At 39.3% G+C, this 20,609-nt stretch overlaps 1 protein-coding gene across 4 annotated transcripts in view; it reads right to left on the bottom strand.

Annotated features, from left to right (window-relative positions):
* FBLN5 (fibulin 5) overlaps positions 1-20,609 on the bottom strand; it is a 128,504-nt gene that overhangs the window by 40,500 nt on the left and 67,395 nt on the right. For all 4 annotated transcript variants that reach the window (XM_072625065.1, XM_072625063.1, XM_072625066.1 and 1 more), the window contains 2 exons: positions 11,508-11,624; positions 5,106-5,225 (listed from right to left, as the gene is read on the bottom strand). In XM_072625065.1, coding sequence (XP_072481166.1) covers positions 5,106-5,225; positions 11,508-11,624 — 237 coding nt within the window. The remainder of the gene's footprint in view (positions 1-5,105; positions 5,226-11,507; positions 11,625-20,609) is intronic.

Here is a 20,609-nt window from a genome sequence, read left to right as displayed (position 1 = left end):
ATGACTCGTGCATCTGAGACCGTATTGGAACTCAGGTTTTCCTGACTCTAGGTCCACTGCTCTAGCCACTACACTAATTGGTACCAACACCAAATCTCATTTACCAAGTGCAAACTCTTTCATTTTAACAGGGAAGGTGACTGAGTCCCAAAGAAGTGCCTAAAATGACACAGATAGGAAATGGAAGTGTCAGGATCTGAACCTATGTCTTCCAACTCCAAATCCAGGGGACATTCTATTTTCTATTGTACTTTTTGTGTGTCTTTCTTATCAGTCAGTCCTTAAGTAAGAGCAGCTCTGAGCAAAGCACTATTCTGGGGACATAAAGAAAGGAAAAATCATCTCTGCCCTTGAGGAGTGAACATTCTAATGGGGGAGAGACAATATATAAATCACTAAGCAGAGAGAAGATATATAGAGGGTAGATAGAAAGCAATAGCAGAAGGAAAGGTGCTAAGACTGATGGAGAAAGCCCTATGTCATTTACCAAAACTTTGTATCCCTAACATAGAATTGTACATACTGGGTACATAATACAATTATTAGCAATTTCAAATCTTTGCACCACAAAAATAAAGAAATAATGCAAGCCAAATTACAGGAAGAATATTAAAATATTTAAAAGAATCAACTATCAGGACTCTTGAGGCAAAATGCCATCCACATCCACAGAAAGAACTATGAAGCAGACTATTTTCTCTTGCATTATGTTCTGGTTTGGTTTGGTTTTTCTCATGGTTTCTCCCATTCATTTTAATTCTTCTATGCAACATGACTAATGTGAAAATGTGTTTAATAAGAAAGTATGTATAGAACCCATACAAGATTGCAAGTTATCTCAGGGAGGGAGGATAGAGGGAGGGGGCGGAAAGTATGGAAGTGATTGTTGAAAACTGAAAACAAATTAATTAATTAAATTCTTTTAAAAATCAACTATCTTCCCCCTTTAGAATTCACTAAAGAATTTCTATGCTAACAACAAACTAGCATTGTATATTCCTCAAACCTGATAGGCAGAGAGTTACTATATTCATTTTAAAATAATAAAATGCATATCTTTAAAAATATTCTGTAATTTAAACATTTCACCAGTTCCAACTGTCTCTTTTCCCCAATTGCTTCAAATGAGTGAGAACTTACTGTATTTAATGCAATGGAATTCCAGTGCAAGAAAAGAATCTTGATAAATCCCTTCAAGTTTTATCTAATGGCTTTACAAATAGTCTTTCTCCAGGACAAAGCAATAAGGTATGCAGAGGCAAGCAAAAAAGAATGTAGGTTTTATTTAATTCTCTCCATTCTCTGGGGAGAGAGGATTATGAGAACAGGGAAGAAAAACACAGGTCAATATTTTTTTTCCCCTGTGGTCAACTTTCAGTTATTCAGGGGAAGACTATCCAGGACCCTTGCTTCTCTGATCTGCCTGGTCCCACTGCCTTTCTTGGGATGATTGAGAACCTACTCAGTCATTGTTTTTTCTGCTCCTTATCAGTGTAGACAAGGAAAGAAGGAAGTAATCCCAGTAAGTAGGTCAGTTTTGCATCCTGTTATCAACTCTAGTAAAAAGGAATCTGGAGCTAATGAGGAAAATGGCATTGGGGCTTCTCTGCAGATTTTGGTAATTCATGATCTCTTTGTCCCAAATGCCAGGAGTTGGACGTTAATAATTATTAAATGGTTTCTGACTTAAAAGATTGGATTGAAAAGACCTCTTAAATACTCAGGTACATTGCCAAGAGGGGAATGGAGTAAATTGAAGATGAACACTCAGACAATAAATTGAATTTATATGAGGATCATTATTTCATTAAATCAATAATAATTCTTTCATGGCAACTTCCAAGAGGAACTGGGGAGAGGATAGGTATTTGAAGTGGAAGGGATTAAATTTGTAATATAGATCCACATGGCAGAACCAAGATACAGGGAGACAGGTTTCAGCTCAATGCAATATAATGAAATACTTTCTAAAAGTCTAGTGGCCTAAAACTGGAATGGGCTCTTTCTTAAGGTAATAAGTTCCCCATTAGGCAGCTAGTGGAGAAGTGGAAGAAGCACTGGGCATGAAGTCAGAAAGACTCAAGCTCAAATACAGACTCAGACACTTACTAGCTGTGTGACCCTTTGCAAGTCACTTAACCTTGCTTTCCTTGACTGTAAAATAAGGATAATAGCACTGACTTTACATAGTTGTTGAGATTTGTCAGGTGCTTAGCACAATGCCTGGCACATAGCAGACAATTAATAAAGGCTTGTTGCCTTCTCTCCCATCGCTAATGGCAGAAGACTGGTTAACTACTTATTGGAGATGTAGGATGGATTCATACTGAAGTGTGGGTTTGGACTAAACTTGTGAAGTCCCAGCTAGCTCTGAGAATCTGTGTTCTACAAAACTGGAAAACCTTTAGCCACAGCTGAATGCCAATCTGATGCTGCTACCTTTCTTTATATCTCTACCTCAGTGAATGGAGGGAAGAAAGGAGGGAGTATTCCTCTTTGGGATCTCTCGGAGCTCCACAAGCATCAGGAACAGCAACTGTAATATGGAAGTGAGGAGCCACAAAACACCTCAGGTTCCACAATAGGTTTGAATCAAATGTAACCACACCAATGTGCAAATTCTAGATAAGAGAATGTATGTACTGCGTGCATGTATGCTACTGCATTATTTGCATGCATATATGATATATGTATGTATGTGTGTAATGTATATGCATACACACATGCATATGTGTATGTGTGTATATATGTGTGTGTGTATATACATATACATGTGTATATGTATATATATACATATACACACACATATACACATATAGAAAAATAAATATCTTTCCTTTCCTGATACAGTGTAAGCTCCTTGAAGGAAGTGAGTGCTCTGGTTTGGGCTCTATAATCCCAGCCCTGGCAATTCCAGTTCTATACAGTAGCTGTTTAAGTGCTTGTTGGTTGAGTGACCAAAAATAGGCATGGAAAAGAAAATTTTTTAGCTGAATTGTATTGAATTTGTGGTTTTACTAGGGTCAATACTTTCTTCCTTCCTAGTATTAGCAACTGGTTGTTATGAATAATGGCCAGAACAATTTATTATCTGGTGATCATACCTTATAGAGAAGTAGCCACACCTCTGCACACATAGCTAAGCTAGTTCTCAAGGGACAAACATATAATACATCCCTGACAACATAATCAAATCCCTTCCAGCTGGTTAGAAAGTCTAAGAGCTTATACTCTACTGATTAGCCTTCAGAACCTCAAGAACACCTCCATCATCACAGGGAAGAGGGGACATCTGGAGACTATGACATGGGTCATGAAAAAAGGTCATTCCTTTGTCACAGTATTTATTTGTATAGGCCTCATCCTACTACAGTATTCATAATCCAGGGTTACTAGCTATGTGACCCTTGGCAAGTCACTTAACCTTGGTTTCCTGGACTGTAACATAGGGATAATAGCACTGACCTCACATGGTTGTTGAGATTTGCAAAACTGGAAAACTTTGAACCCCAGCTGAATGCTTCCCAAATTTCCAACAGACCGATTATTGTGTAAGTGTTGGTTCAAGGAAGAGAAAAGGGGGAAAGGACAGCACACATCCACTACCATAAGTACTGATCGTGTAACCTCAAGGTTGGGGCAGCAACAAAACCAGAATGACCCCAAAGAAGGTTCAGATCTTACACTCAACATCTTTTAGGAGCATGGTAGTCTCTTTCTCCCTTCTCTTTCTCTGCTGGATAAAGCACTAAAAGTTCAGATTCTTCATAAGCATGTCCTGTGTTGCCCCTTGGGGCGTCTGGTCAGTTTTGGATAGGTAAGAATGTTCCCAAGTCAAACAACAAAAATAAGAAATGATTATGGGGGTCCAGCCCCTTCCTCCAAGAAGATAACACTTCTCTCCACTAAGGCTTTGCCCCTAAAGCTCTTTCTCCTTCTGACTTCATCATTTCTTTCAGGGACATCACAATGTTCCTAGTCTCCCAATATAAAAAATTTATCACCTTTGATTCTTCCTTCTATTACCCAATCACTTAAGTTCTTTCAATTTCACCTTCACCTCATATTCGTTCCCCTATTTCTATTACCACTATCACCCACTAGTAAATGTTCTCTTTACCATCCACCCAGACGACCATACCTCTCCTCTGCCTGAGCTGTCCTTCGTACAACTGTCAGAATAATCCTTCTATGCATGTAACTGACCATGTCATTGCCCTGCTCAAAAAACTTGAGTATGCCCTGTCACCTACTGAGTAATGGTATTTTATTGGCTTTCAAGGACTTCCACAATCTGGCACCAGCCAAACCTTCTAGCATGATCTTAATTGCCATTGTCATGGGGACAGATCCTTACCATTTGGCTACCATGTTTGCTCATTCATTCAACACACATTTATTAAGCATCCACTGAGTACAGAGCACTGTTCTCTGGTCTAGTTACAACATATAATTATGGCATAAAATAATCAGTGTATTAGAGAAATTGAAATTAAGTGGTATGTGTTGAACTACTTTCTGATTCTCAAATATACCATGTTCACATGCCTCAGTGACTTTGCCTTGGAGTATGTCACTCTTCTTTGTTCTTGAAATGTTTCCATTTCCCCAACCTCACCTATTGAAAGTCCACCTGTTTTTTAAAGATGAATTTAAATGTTCAGTGTCTTCCATGAAGCCTTCCATGAACCCCCAGGGTCTTCCACCAGAGATTTCACAGAATACTTTGTTTTGCCCCTCTCTAGTGCGTTGATCAAGTATTATTGTGTATTGTACCTTCCCCAGTGTGTGTGCTTAATTAAGTTTAGTTGAATGAATGAATGAAGGAATGAATGAATGCACAAGACAGACAATTACCAAGTGGCACATGCCAAATACCAGCCCTGCCTGTGGATGTTTCTTTGGCACTTTTTCTCACTCTCACTCCCAGTCCAACCCCATCCCTTCACCAGTCTGACTTCACATCTGTTTCCTATGGATTAATGGCCTTATTGAGATAAGCTAATAAACATGCCAGAAGGTAGGAGGAAATATCTGCAAAAGAACCCCATCCTCTCTGCAGTCCATAGACACTGAGTAGGGGTCACCCCTCTGAAGGCCATTACCACTGCAGTGGACACCATCATCTTCAAGTTCATAGCCAGGGTCACAGCGGCAGATGAAAGAGCCAAACGTGTTGACGCAGCTCTGTACACAGGGGTTCTCTGTCATACATTCATTCACATCTGGGGGGAGAACAAAGTTCATTATTTCCTTTTTTTCACAGTATACCTTTCATGTCAAACGATACAGACTGATGACACTGAAAAGGATCACAGAATTTAGAACTAAAAGGTCATTAGAGATTATCTAATCCAGGAGTGGGGAACCTGGGACCTCAAGGCTACAGGTGGTCTTCTAGGTCCTCAAGTGCAGCCCTTTGGCTGAATTCAAACTTCACAGAACAAATCCCCTTAATAAAAAGACTTATTCTGTAACAGTCAAAAGGTCACACTTGAGGACCTAGAGGGCCACCTGTGGCCTCAAGGTCACAGGTTCCCCACCCTGGTCCAACTCCCTTATTTCACAAAGGAAAAAATAGTTCCAGAGAAGTTTTAAAAACTCACTTAGCAAAGGTCATACAGCTAGATAGATAGCAGCAAAGCCTGGATTTGAACTCTGGTTTCCTAATCCTGAGCTCTGACTACAATTTACTGCCTTTCACAACTATCTACTTGCAAACTATAAATCCTCATACAAATGAAAAAGAGTTAAAACAGTATTATTTTTGTGATCCTTGTTAAAAATAAATGAATAAAAAGCTAGGGATCCCAGCTCTATACCATCCTTAGCTTAAGTCCCAGCTCTGCCATGGTTCTCTGTGGGACCTCAGGTAAGTTATTTCATCTCTGTGAGACTCAGTTTCTTTTTCTGAAAAAAGGAAGTTATACTAAATCAGCAAGAGGACACTGGACTTGCCATCAGCATTTATTAAGTGTCCATTACATGCCAGCCATTGTGATAAGCCCTGGATATACAATTAATGAACAGAAAGTCCCTTATCTAAAATGGCAGAAAACATACAAAAGGAGGCAAGAAAGCAAGCCTGGGGTGGCATCTTTTTCTGTTGAAACCAGATAGGGTAGCACATGAGAGTGGAGTGAGCTGAGTCCAGCTTCTGCCCTCTACAAAGGAAGGTTTGGGGAGGAGCTGGGTACTCCATCCTTGTAACAAACAGTAAGCACCCTAGCGTATCCAGGAAGACCTGTGAGTACAGGTTCTTAGATCTGCTTTACTAGAAAAGGGTCCACCATCTTTTTTAATAACATTCACGAGTTCAAGGGAAAAGTCAGCACCCTGAACTTCAAAGAAAATACAAACAGAGAAATAAAGACCAACAGACAGGGCTCTACTGCCTGGATCAAAGGAATATTCCTACATACATCCCTGGATCAAATGAGTCTTTACATCTGAGCACTCAAGTGACCTGAACATACAGATACTCAGTCTCAACCAAGGAATCACAAGGCCCTTCTCATAAACGAGCCCTCAAAGTAAAACACAAACCTCCCAGTATATATAACAAAGACAAGCTCCTGATTGGCTGAGTCAGCAGGCACAAAACCTACATGACTCAGCACAGCTGTGAACTATCAGGGTTAAAAGGAGATTGAGCCTTCAGATGCTCACAATTTAGCTGAAGCCTGGGATACTGAACTCCAAAAAGAAAACAACAAAAAAATCCTACTTTGCTTGCTGTTACAAACCCCAAGCCCTCCAATTAGAGGGGAAAGAAGGCTGACGGAAGTGACGTGAGTCAAGGCTTGAGTTAGCCCCATGGTTAGTCATTTTCAGTCATGTCTGACTCTTTGTGACCCCTTTTTGGGGTTTTCTTGGAAGAGATGCTGGAGTGATTTACCTTTTCCTTCTCTGGCTCATTTTGCAGATGAGGAAATTGAGGCAAACAGAGTTAAATGACTTGCCCAGGGTCACAGCACTAGTAAGTGTCTGAAGTCAGATTTAAACTCAGGTCTTCCTGACCACAGGTCTGGCACTCTATCCACTACGAGTTTAGAAATGATTAGTTTTTCCTGGAATGGACTGCTTGATCCATGAAACTAGGCTGGGCAGCAAGTGCAAAAAAGAGTGTCATATCTAGAATATAGGTGGTACAGTGGATAGAGTGCTGGATTTGTAATACAAATCTGTAATTTGGATTTGTAATACAAATCTGTAATTTGGATTTGTAATACGAAATTTGTAATTTGTAATACACCTGTTTCCCAGGATAAGTCACTTAAACTCTGTTCTGCCTCAGTTTCCTCATTTGTAAAATGGGGATAATGACAGCACCTGCTTCCCAGGGTTGCTGCAAGGATATCTGTAAAGCTTTTCTCAAAACCTTAAAATGTTATATAAATGCTAGCTATTACTGTTACATCTCATACTTGCTATATGACCTTGAGTAAGTCATTTTTTATTTTTATGCCTCAGTGTCCTTATCTGTAAAATGAGGAGGCTGGATTGATATGGCATCTAAGATTCCTCCCATTTTTAAATCTATAATGCTATGATACTATAATACCTTTCCAATCTATCAAACAAAGGTTCATTTTCTTTGGTTCTAGTTGGGATTAGACTAGTTCACCCTATAAGCCAGGAAAATTTCCATGATGCTAGGCTACTGGGTGGAGATCTAGGCTGAATACAAATTCTGGAGATTAGGGATATTCTAATGGGAGTCACATAGGGGCAGAGAGTGAGGAATCCTAGGGCTAGGATGGTAATGCAGAAGGTCCCTCCAGCTGTTCCCCTTCTAGAAAAATGAGACAGACAAACAACCTCCAGGAAAATATTCCAGCCACCTTTTGGGTACCCTGATGTGGTCCACAATACTGATTAGAATTCTAATCCTGGCTCTGTCACAAACTAACCATGTGACTTTGGGCAGGTCACAAAACCTGTCTTGGATCTGAATCTCTCACAGGCTGTTGTGAAGATTCAGTGAGATAACAGATATGAAAGTACTCTGAAAAGTATAAAGTGTTCCATATAATAGCAAAGTCTTATTATTACAAATCCTGTCAGGGCATACAAGACACAGCTGTTATCTTCAGGCACTGCTGATAAAAAAAAAATGTTCCCATAGCACAAGTCAATGAATTCACATGTCTAAACCTACCTCCGATGCACACTACTTTCCCCTTAAGGATATGCTTGACTCTCTAAGTTGATATGTTTGCTCCCAAGAATCTTGAATGACATATACATAATTAGGCTCTGAATTTACATATAATTTTTCATCACATGGCTATCTATGTTGGCAAAGAGATGTATTATAGCCAGGCTGATCTGACCTGGCAAATAGAGTCTGGTACTGTGGGAAACAGGCTCTGCTGGCTGTGCGACATTCCCTGTGCTAGCTTCCCAAGCACTACATCGGTGGTTGTTGTGCATTTCAATCATGTCTAACTCTGTGACTCTCTTTGGGATTTTCATGGCAGAGACACTGGAGTGATTTACCATTTCTTTCTCCAGCTCATTTTACAGATGAGGAAACTGAGGCAAAAGGGGTTGAGTGACTTGCCCAGGGTTACACAGCTAATAAGTGTCTGAGGTCAAATTTGAACTCAGAAAGATGAGTCTTCCTGACTCCAGGTCTGGTACTCTATCCACTGTGCCTCTTAGATATCCTTTTACACTGATACCAGTTTCCTTATCTCACCACACCTAAAGGAGATAAGAACTGTCTGCCCCCTTCACTGGGGCTAGAGCACAGGGACTTCTTCCTGTTCTTCTTCAGCTCCTTCAAAAGAAAAGTTCAGCCTGAAGCTCTTAAGTCAAGAGATCTAAATTCTAGTCCTGATTTCACCACTTATTAGTTATTGGGCAAAACATTTTCCATCTTGGGGCTTCAGTTTCTTCATCTGTACAATTAGGATGCTGAACCAGATAAAGGAATCTTAACTTGGAGTCTGTGAACTTTAAAAAATATTTTAATAACTATTTCAACATAATCAGTTTCCTTCATAATCATATATATATGTATATATATTTTATTTTATGCATTTAAAAAACATTGTTCTGAGAAGGAACCTTCTACAGTTTCACCAGACTACCAAAGGGCTCAGTGACATAAAAATGGTTAAGAACCCCTGGAATAGATAGCCTGAACGGTCCTTGCCAGCTACTGGCAATATGAACATAATAGAAGTTTCTCAGAATCATTTTCAGGCACTGTTTTGGGGGGGTGACTTAACAGGGAACATGGGATCAAACTCTTTAATTCTGATGCCTTCCTGTTTACCCAACAATGTAGATAGGATCCAACGGATTGAGTCATAACATCCTTCATCTAACATAGCCCAGCCAGGTCCAAAGCTTGCAGGCCAAACCATGAGTGGTGTAATGAGGAAACTGTCCCTATGAAGTCTGGTGACAGCCCCTAGACAAAGACCTCATTCTGTGTCTGCCACCCTGGCTGACTGGGAATGTGCCAAAGCCCAGGACCCCCTGCAGGACTTGCCCTAATTCCTAAGATCTGAAGGTCCCATTCACTTCCTGAGTAAAAGGAAGGATCCGATGGGAACTGTGCTGGCCAGGGGTGGTATTTGTTTTTCTGACTTATCAGCATTTGAATTGATATGTGAAAACCAGACTGTACTTTTGTTTCGTTCTGTTTTGTTGAGACTTGGGTGGAAAGGGAAGTTATGCAGTAACCTCTGTTCTGAGTTTCATGCTCTGTAGTCCCAGGTTTGGGGGGAAGGTTACAGACAAAGATGTAAAAACTGCCCAAATGGTCTCTGCGTGAGAGGAAAACAAACCCACCCCCCCCCACCATGGAAGCCATGAAGGCCTCCCCCTGCCCTTAGATTGGAATAACTCACATTTCTATAGAATGGGAACCTTTACAAAGCACTTTCCTCCCAGAAACCTATGATATACTGCTAGAATCATTTCCATTTTATACATGAGTCTCAAAGAGACCTTACCCAAAGTCATACAGTTTGGACTCCCAAGAGCCAGAATTCACATAAACTCTACGTTAACAGACCCAGGAGCTCAACTGGAAAAGACGGGCAGCTACGAGGCTGAGTTCATAGATTTAGAACTGGAAGGGACTTTCAAGTCCCTCAGTTCAACCCCCTCTTTTGCAGATGAGACAAAGGACCAGAGAGATTGAGAGATCTGCTCAGGGTTTAAGGTGGTATTTTAATATAGGCCAGTCTTCCTAATTCTAGGCCTAGGGATCTACTCATACTGCCTCAAAAAGTAGCAGCAGCTCTAGATAGATGAAGAAAAAAGCTAGATGGTGATTAACCCACCATGTATAAAAATAGCAGGCAGCTCATTCTCCTGATCCTGGTAATCAATGAAATAGTACACATATTGCTAGGAAACAGACCTCTGGGTACATGAAGTTGAAGTGTGGCCTATTTATTGAATGGGTTCAGAGAATTAGGAAAATGACACACTAGTGACAAGAATGAATATTAAACTGCAACACGAGAATAAGTGAGGTTAGAAAGTGAGGAGATTATATGGAAACTGAGGGAATTTGAGTCAATACCAGTGGATTATGGGTATGTTGGGTACAGATTCATGACAATTTATGGGTGTTTTCAGGGCCACATCCTCAGGGATTTTGTGAGTGGGTCTGGGTGCAGATTTCCCCAAAGGCTTTGGTGAGCATGGGGTGTGTGAGAACCACAGCACAGGCCAGCAGTGGTCAGCCCCAGGCTTGAGTAAAAGCCATTGAAATAGGTTTCAAGTCATCCCCATTCTGTACAAGTGAACTTGGAGCCCAAACATCAGAGTTGGGGTATCAATGTGTCCATTACCTCTAGTATTGGTTCTCTTTCTTAAGAGACACTGAAAGACATTAAGGATTTAAGAAAACTCATGGGTTTCCCTTAATAAAAGAATCGGTTCTGTAAAACTTGGACTCAGTCAAAAGGCCACACCCAAGGACCTAGAAGGCCAGATGTGGCCTCAAGGCCACAGGTTCCCTAAACCTGAACTAACCTGTTACCATCTGGCAAGAGAGACCTGTAAACCTGAGCCAATACACTTAGGCATATTTGTTTACTGGGTATATGCAGAGAGAACAAAATTAAATCATTTTAATTTTGCCAGTCAGTGTGGCATATTGAATTAGAGTAGACCTTGGAACCAGGAAGAGCTGGGTTCAAGTTCTACCTCTGTATCTACTGGCTTTGTTACCCTGGCCCAGTCATTTAACTTCCAGGGTTCTAGGTCAGAGCTTCTTAAACTTTTTCTACTTGCAACCCCGTTTTGGTTTTGGCAGCGTTAGTTGTCTGTTGCATGGCCTGAGGGCACTTGCAACGTTCAAAACAAAGTGCACATGCTCTGTGTTCAGAACCTAGGCTGCAATGAAGTTTTGCAATACAGCACAGACAAGTGTTGCCAGAAACAACTTGGATACATTACACATCTGAATGTAAATTTAAAATAGAAATATAATTTAGGTTTTCAATTTTTGAAAGTTGTTACCCAATGAGAAATACCTTGGCAAGATCTTCCATCCTCATTGAGAGTAAAACCTGGGTTGCATGTACAGGAATAAGAGCCAGGGACATTGGCACATAGCTGCTGACAGTAGCCATAACGACACTCATCTATGTCTGAAAACAGAAAAGAAAAACAAATCAGATTTCTCTTGTTTCTTCATCTCCATGCACACTCCCATCTCCGTTTCCATTTCCATCTCTATCCTCATCCCCATCATTTGTATTTCCTTCCTCCCATCAGGATCACCATCACTAACATTGTTGTGTCAACCATGAATATCACCTCATCACTACTGCCATTGTGGTAGAATGGGAAAAAGATAAGCCTAAGAATTTTAGCCCAAGAGGCAAGGGACTTGATTTTGAGTTTCAGCTTTGTCATCAACATACTCCACATGTGACCTCAAATGTGACAAGTCATTTATTTGTGTGTGTGGTTTTTTTTAAGTTCCCTTATCTGTAAAATGAGGAGGTTGGATTAAATGGTCTCTAGTTGTAATATTCTAGTTCATCTGTCATCATCCTAATGTCTGTGACGCTATTACGGCTGCAATAGAAAGTCCCTGCCTTAAATAAATGAGTTCCATGGATAAGACTAAGAAAGATCACATAAAAATAACTAAGAACACATAGAACTCGTAGAAGCAGCCCCTGTAGAACAATACCAATACACTACGGGTACACAGTAACACTACAAATACCATAATAAACAACCCCCAGTAATAATTCAATGACCCACTATAATACCATTACATGTTAAGACATTTATCAACTTGTTTCTATGGAACTGTTCCCACTAACACTATTTTACTTAATGTTTTTGTATAAAAAACATCAGGTGGCTAAGCATCATTCTCTAGTAGATAAATGGTCAAAGGACAGAAACAGTTTTCAAAAGAAAAAATTCAAATGATTAACAACAATATGAAATATTGATCCAAATCATTGATAATAAGGAAAAATCCAAATTACTCAGATGTTATTTTACATTCACCAAATTGGCAAAAAATAATGATATTATCTATGTCTGAGGGACTGAGAAGACAGAATAGATAGTTGGAGGAGCTGTGAGTTGGTTGAACAATTCTGAAAAGCAATTTGAAAGTATTTTTTAAATGACCAAAATGTCAACATTCCTTTACTCAACAACTCTTCTAGGCATATACTCCAAGGAAGCCAAAGGCAAGAAGAAACAGCTCATATACACAGGAATGTGCTGGTTAATGTTTAATAACTGGTTCTCTGAGAAAAAAATGCAAACATGACACACTTTTAAGCTTAATTAGTGTCATCAACATTTTCTCTGTCACTTTCAGTCTAGACAAACAACCAGACAATGAATCAAATGTAGTTTGCTGATTTCTGAGGTAAATGAATGCTCGAACTGGAAATCGGACGATCACTTTCATGAGTATGTGTAATATTCTCCAGTTGTAATATTCTAGTTCATCTATCATCATCCTAATGTCTGTGACACTAGCATGCCAACAAATATGCATCAACATGTTCACAGTAGCACTTTTTGTGGTAGCAAAGGACTAAAAACAAACTGTGGTAAATGAATCAAACAAATATTACTGTACTATAAGGCATGATGACTACAAAGAATTCAAAAAAGGGATAGAAAGACATGAACTAATGAAGAATAAAATATGCAGGAAAACAACACACAATAACTGTGACAGAAGATATAGGAAAAGGCTCTTCCCGCCTTTATTTAAATAAAGACTTGAAGGACTATGGATATTGAATTTGATATTAGTATCATACTTGGTTGATGTGTTAGTTTTGTTTAGATGATGAATTTCTCTTTTGTTTTATTCTGAGTTGCAAAAGATAGTTCTGTGGGGCAGAATATATATTCAGAAATGAAAGTGATATGAAAGCAAAAGCTATCAATAAAAAATTTTTAAAGAAGCTTTTGGTGAAATCTGCCCCAATACCATGTCCAGTACAATGGTATCAGCCCTTAATTATTGACCCTAATGAAGAGAAGCAGTTGTTTGAGTAACCTATAAAAAACAATTGTTCCAAGAATGCCCATTTCCACTTCATTGATAGGTTGTTTAGTCATTTCAGTCCTTTCTGATTCTTCATGACCCCATTTGTGGTTTTCTTGGCAAAGATACTGGAGTATTTTGCCATTTCCTTCTCCACTGCATTTTATAGGTGAGGAAGTGGAGGCAGAGTTAAGAAACTTGCCTAGGATCACATTACCAGTCAATGTCTGAGGCTAGATTTGAACTCCAGGCCTAGTACTCTATCCATTATGCCACCTTGTTGCCCTTAACAGATATAATGAAGGTAAAGAGAGTGGTTTCAGCACCCATACAGTTGTGTGTCTCTGCATATACAAGCAGCGCAAAGTGGGGAAAACTTACCACCACAATAAAAGGGCAATAATTCAAAGAACCAGACTACATTAACCAGACTCTTCTGCCACTATAGCTCCTGATCTCTTTATCAGCCTCCCAATCTTGAAAACTCCTGCGGGCCCCCAGCAGCCTATATCCACCTCAGTCAGCTCTTGACTTTGGTATTTCCGAGGAACCCAGGGTCTCCCCTAGCATCCTGGGCCATCTCCAGCCATCCTGATGAATATCTGGCCACTGGACCCAAATGGCTCAGGAGGAGAAAGTGAGGTTGGTGACCTTGAACAGCCCTCCCTCACTTAAATCAAAGTCAACTGCATTTCATGTCATCATTTTCCTGATGTCATGGTCCTCTTAGAAAATGAAGGAGAAGCACAATAACAACCCGAGGAACCCTTGTTCTTGACCTGACCTAATCTTTGATTTTTACTCAAGCACTGGACTCTTTTTTCCAAAAAAATCACCGTGGTCTGGTGATTAATAATCCACCTAACTGGGGCCTATGTTAGCTCCCTTCTGGGGACTCAATAATAAACTTCTTAGGGATAAGAATTGTATCTCATGCTTCACTACCCCCCACCCCCTTCCACCCCTGGACCAATCAATTCAGCACCAAACCTATAGCCAGGAAAAAAATATATTTTTAATTGAATTTGATTTAAATAGACATTTGCAAAGACTGTACCTCATTCCTAGAATTTACCCCCTTTCTTCATTAACACTTCTTAAAATCCATAAGTTCCTTCAATATTCATCTTAAATGCCTCTTGCACAGGAAACCTTTTCTGATCCACCCAATCCCCACTCCAGCTGTTATTGCCTTCCCTTGAAAAATTATCTAATATTTATTTTTAATGTTTTTTGTATATGCATATATGTGTACACATTGTTTGCCTTGAAATAATATGAGCTACTTGAGAACAAGGACTATTTTGTTTTTCCATTACATCTTCCCATTCCCAATGGCTGTTTAATCAGTGCTTGTTGATTGAGCTAATGACTTGCATATGCTTTGCTACTCTTCACTGATGTCCTATTCTGAAGCCTTATTATTGCAGGAAGGGGACCTTGGGTTTTCCCCCAAGTCCTACCAAGCTAGGAAGGCCTGGAGTATAAACTCAGTGAAGGACAATTACGTATGTTACCTGAGTAGCATCAGTTCGTAGAACCTTTTAACCAAGTTCATCAAAGCATGATGACTTGTTTTAGACCATCACAACTCCCAAAACGCCTCTAGTAAATTAGACAGTGGTTATGATCTGTGCAGGGAATACACCCATGACAAAATTAATGACTCGAATGTTGAAATATGCTTTGCTTTGATTTATGAGGCAGATAAGTGACACTGTGGGTGGTCCCCAGACTGGACACTTACCATATCTATAACCCTGGAAGTCACTTGACCTTTCTAAACCTCAGTTTCCTTATCTTTAAAATGGATATAATAATTGCATCTACTTCACAGGCTTAAGGTCAAGGTCAAGTGAGATAACAGATGTAAAGTACCTTGCAAATCTCAAAGGGTCATATAAATGTGGCCATTCTTATTGAAATTAGAGCTGTGCTTCCTACATAGTACTAGCTAAATAAATGTTGAATGAATACATGAATGGATAAATTAATGAATCAATTAGTGAATTATTTATATTATCTAAGTAGGCACCAAAAGTCAGTTTAGAATCTTTTGGTAATATCCTGGAACAGAGGAGGAGGAAACAAGCCTGAGCTTAAAGATTGACCACTGGCAAGAACTAAGGTTATCTATTATATATATATGTATTATATATTATGTTACAATATATTACATATTATATTATATATATGATTATATGTATTATCTATACAAACTTAGACAAGAGAGTTGACTTGCCAACTGCCAAGAATGCAAGCTTTGGATACCAAGGAATCAATTCTTTTCAACTTTTTTTTCTGAGGTGCCTGACTAGTACCCAGCAAAACCATAATCTTGCAATTTAATTCAATTTAACAAGCACTTATTAAGTGCTTGCTATGTGCCAGGCATTGTGCCAAATGGTTAAACAACTCTGATGCCCTGATTTCAAAGAACCATATTTATTAGTCAAATAACAAAACCTCTTACATCAGATACTGATGTAAGACCATTCATATGGTCTAGCCCTTTGCCTAATGGGTAAGTTATGGACCTTGGCACAGCCAAGGAAACATATAAAGCAATGATCACAGGTTTTTGCTGGCTGAACTGTAAAAAATGTTGCTAATTTTATTCTCCCTAAAATTCTCACTTCTGGTTCCAAAGAATTTCTTAAAAAAAATATGAGTGTCTAAATATATAATGTGTATACATGCATATGTATATATAACTGTCATGGGAGGGGATGAATTAGTCTAAAACAGGAAAGGAATCCCTAGCATAGTTCCAATGGACTCTTGGCCAAAGTCATTAAGGATGAATGTGTTCAGCTGTCAGGAACAAAAGATTGGTTTAGGAGGAGTGTCGGGTAACAACTCAACTGGGAGACATGTGAATCCAATCAACACCAAAATGTGAGGGCAAAGGATGGAGTCACTCCTTGAGCCAGAAGAGACAATAAACACTTGATAAATGCAATTCTTCTCCCTGGCTGTACTGTCCCTAGGGAAGCATCTGCTTTTTGAGGTATAAAAGGCTTGTAAATCAGCATTGAGTCAATAATGTATACACTTACCCACCTGCTTAGACATACTATATTAATGGGCTAATAGGGACTAGCTAATTTTTGTTTAGAGAGGAATCTGAATGACTGACCTTTTCATTCCTCCCCCACTTATTATAATCTCCCTGGACAACTTGTCCCAGCAGAGGGATTCCTCAAGTATATTACTGTGAGATTTTGGAAAGCGTGTCACAAATGCAGTTAGAGCTACCCCCTAGTCCTACCCCTTTACAGCCTCACACATAAAACCTGTCTTCTGGTATAAAATTCTTATCCCCATTACTCAGAGGAAAAGAAAAGTTTGTTGTTTTTTTTTTTAGGTTGACCCTCACTGGGAGCAGTGCTAAACTGCACTCTGAATCCCTGTAATCATACTAACAAATCTCAGTTCTGGAAAATAATTGATACAACACACCTTCTTTCTCTCATTAGAGAGGTGGAAGAATACTACTTAGTCAGGGAGTGAGTCAACAAGCATATATTAAGTGCAAACTATGAACCAGAAACTGTGTTAAGCAAAGAAGAAAACAGAGGAAAAAAAAGGGTAGGGGAGATTCCTGCCCTACGAAGCTTATATTCTAATGGGGAAGACAACTTGAAATAACTGGATACGTATAAGGTCTATACAGATTAAATGTGGAAGGCAATCTGAGAAGGAAAGGCATTAGCAACTGAACTAGTAAGGGTCTTCTATAGTAGGTAATAGGTGAGCTGAGTTTTGAAGGAAGATGGAAAAGTTAAGAGGCAGAGGTGAGGGGGCAGAGCATTCCAAAGATGGGGTTCAGAAAACGCAAAGACCTAGCACTGGGACGTAGAGTGTCACTTTCAAGAAATGGTGTGCATACATTGAGATGTCAAATCACAGAATCTCAGAACTGCAAAAGACCTCAGACACCATCTAGTCCTCCCCATATCTGAATAAGAATGCCTTCTGTAATATACCCAACAAGTAACGAGGAGTTCCCAAAGGCTGAGGTGAAGAGGGAGGGCATTTCAGTCATGGAGGACCCTCTCTCAAAAGGAATGGGATGGAATGGAATGTCATGTATGGGGAAGGAAAGAAGGAAACAAGCATTTATTAATCATCTACTGTGTGCCAAGCACTGTGTTAAGTGCTTTATAAATACTATCTCATTTAATCCCCACAACAGCTCTAAGAGGTAAGTGTTACTATCATCCTCATTCTACAGTTGGGGAAACTGAAGTAGAAGGTTAAGTGACTTGCCCAGGGCTGCACAGCTAGTAGGTATTCAAACTTGGGCCTTCTTGACTCCAGGTTCAGAACTTTTTTCATATGCTACTCAGCTGCCTCTAGGCTAGAAAGACTAAAAAGTGCAGAAAGTGGAATGATATGTAAGTCTAGAAAGGTAGACTGAAGCAGGTTATGAAGGGCTTTAAATACCAAACAGTGGCATTTGTATATTATTCTAAAGGCACTATATATGCTAGTGCTTCTTAAAGTGAGGAGTGACATGATCAAACCTCCATTTTAAGTATATCAACCGTGTGCAGGATGGAATAGAGAGGCAAGATGCTGCACGCAGGGAGACCATTTAGGAAGTTACTGCAGCAGTTCATGAGAAGAGTTATGAGGTATGTTGAACAGAGAAGAGTTCAGATGTTAAGGATGTTGGCAAGTAAATAATATTTGGAAACTGTAATTGGAAATAGAAAGTGAGAATGAAGAAGCAAGACTGAATATGAAGTTAAGTAAGGATGAAGAGTTGGAGATGACTTCTAGATTGTGAACCTGGGTGACTGGAAGAATTATGATAATCTCAACACAAATTGGGAGGTTTGGAGGAGGGATGGATTTAGGTGAAAAGATAATGAAGTCTAGTTTGGACATGTTGAATCTAAGATGTCTATGGGACACCCCAGGTGGAGATGTCTGGCAAGTAGTTGGAGATGCAGGAATAGCTCTCAAGACAGAAATGAAGGTAGCATACATAGATTTGGAAATTATCTACATGGAGGTGATAGTTGAGTTCATACGAATCAATGAGAGAACATAGAAAGAGAAGAGAAAAAGCCCAGAATAAATCCTACTCATACATAGGGAGTGGAATGAGGATGATGATCCTGCAAAGGAGACTGAGAAGGAACTATCAGAAAGGTAGCATGAGAGAACCCTGAATAAAAATTTAGGAAGGAAACAGAATTTATGGGTGAGTAGTTAACAATGTCAAACCTTGCTGAGAGGTCAAAAAGGATAAAGAACAATAATGATCTTGCAGAGTTAAGTTTCGGTCAAATAGTGGAGTCAGCAGACAAGACACAAGCAGGAGAGAAACAAGTGGGTGGTGAGAAAGTGGAAGCAACAAGTGTAAACAGATTTCTTCCCCCTGTGAAAGAGAAAAAAGCGATGGTATGGTAACTTGAGAGGGTGGTAGAATCTAATGAAGATTTTTAAAGGAAGAGAGAAATCTGAGCATGTTTGTAGGCAATAAATAACCAAATACTGAGAGAATAGGGATAAGGATTGGACCTGTGATTTCAATGATTAAAAGGAACTCCCTTATGAGGAAAATCCCTCTGCCAATGCTCCTTCTCTGTAACTTATAGTCTTGGAGAATTACCTAAAACACTGAGAAATTATGTGAATGATGAATGGTAATGTATAATAAGGCTAGAAAGGTAGAATGGAGCCAGATTATAAAGGGCCACATAGGTCACACAGGGTCACACAGTCAATAAGTAGCAGTTGTGAATTTGAACCCGCGTTCCCCGCTCCGGGTCCGGTTCTCCATATACTATGTCTAGCACTACTCAAAGAATAAAGAGAAGTTAAAAATGAGGAAGAAAGCAGATAATTAAAAGTACAAGACACTAGAAGAGATAAGTGGAGAATGTACTCCTTCCTTGTTGCTACCTTTCCAAACCCTTCTCTTCCTTCAAGGGTAAACTCAGGTGTCGTGATCTCAAAAGAACTTTCCATTAACTCTTAAACCAAAAATTCTTTCTCCTTTCTCGCATTTCCCTAGGCAGTTTGTCTGGATCTCTCTTTTATATCCATCACATACTACCTTGTAGTATACTTATCTTTATACATGTTGCCTTCTGCCGTCCATGTCCCCAGTCACTAGAATGTAAATGTATATGTTATCATTTATATTTGTATCCCCAGTACCGAGTATAGTGCTTTGCACGTAGTAGGCACTTTATAAGTACTTGTTGTATTACATTTAGCTGAATTAATTTTAACCCACATTTGTAAGATGGTGCCACCTGCTGGAATAAGTCTACCAGGCAGGGCAGTGTCATCCAACTGGGAAGATCACAGAAGAGAGGCACACACAATCAAAAGGCAGAAATTTTTATTACTATTGGTTAGTAATGCTGATACTTCCCCTCCCCAGCTTCCAACTCAGTCCTTGGTTAGTTAATAGCTGAACAGATAAAAGCACAAAAAACACAGTTATCAAATATGTAAATCACATACATCGGGAAGAGATAGTTAACACTGGATGACAGAATAGAAAAGTGGATCAAATCCAATAAAATTAGATTTAAAAAATTAAAAGTAAAATCCTAAACTTAGATTCAAAAAATCAACAGCACAAGGACAGGACAGAGAAGATATATTTCGAAAACAGGACATTCAAAAATGAAGTGGGAGATTTTCTTGACTGCTTGCCATGACCAAAAGAGTCAATGCAATCTTAGGTTACCTTAAAAACATCTAAAATATGAGAAATCACAGTCCTGTTGTATTCTATCCCTGTTAAATCACACCTGGAGTATTCTATTCGGTCCTGGACACCACATTATAGAAAGAGTATTGAAATGCTTCAAGCCATCCAGAGGATGGAATTTTAAAATTATAGTATAAATTGATCAGTTAAAGAAAATGAAAGTTTTTATTTAGCCTGTAGTAGATAAAGCATGGGGTAGGGGTGGAGAAGATAGAACTATCTTCAAACACCCAAAAAATCTAACTTGTTTATAACTGCACTAAGACTTTTGGGAAACTCTGTATTCAGAATCGTTGAAGAAATATGTTCTTGGTCCCAAAAGGACAGAATCAAGAAAAGAAAGTTGTGAAGGTTTCA

This window comes from Notamacropus eugenii, chromosome 7, assembly GCF_028372415.1.
Source record: "Notamacropus eugenii isolate mMacEug1 chromosome 7, mMacEug1.pri_v2, whole genome shotgun sequence".
Taxonomy (NCBI): Eukaryota; Metazoa; Chordata; class Mammalia; order Diprotodontia; family Macropodidae; genus Notamacropus; species Notamacropus eugenii.
The sequence above is the reverse complement of the archived record's forward strand: the minus strand, read 5'-3'. Positions and strand labels throughout refer to the sequence as shown.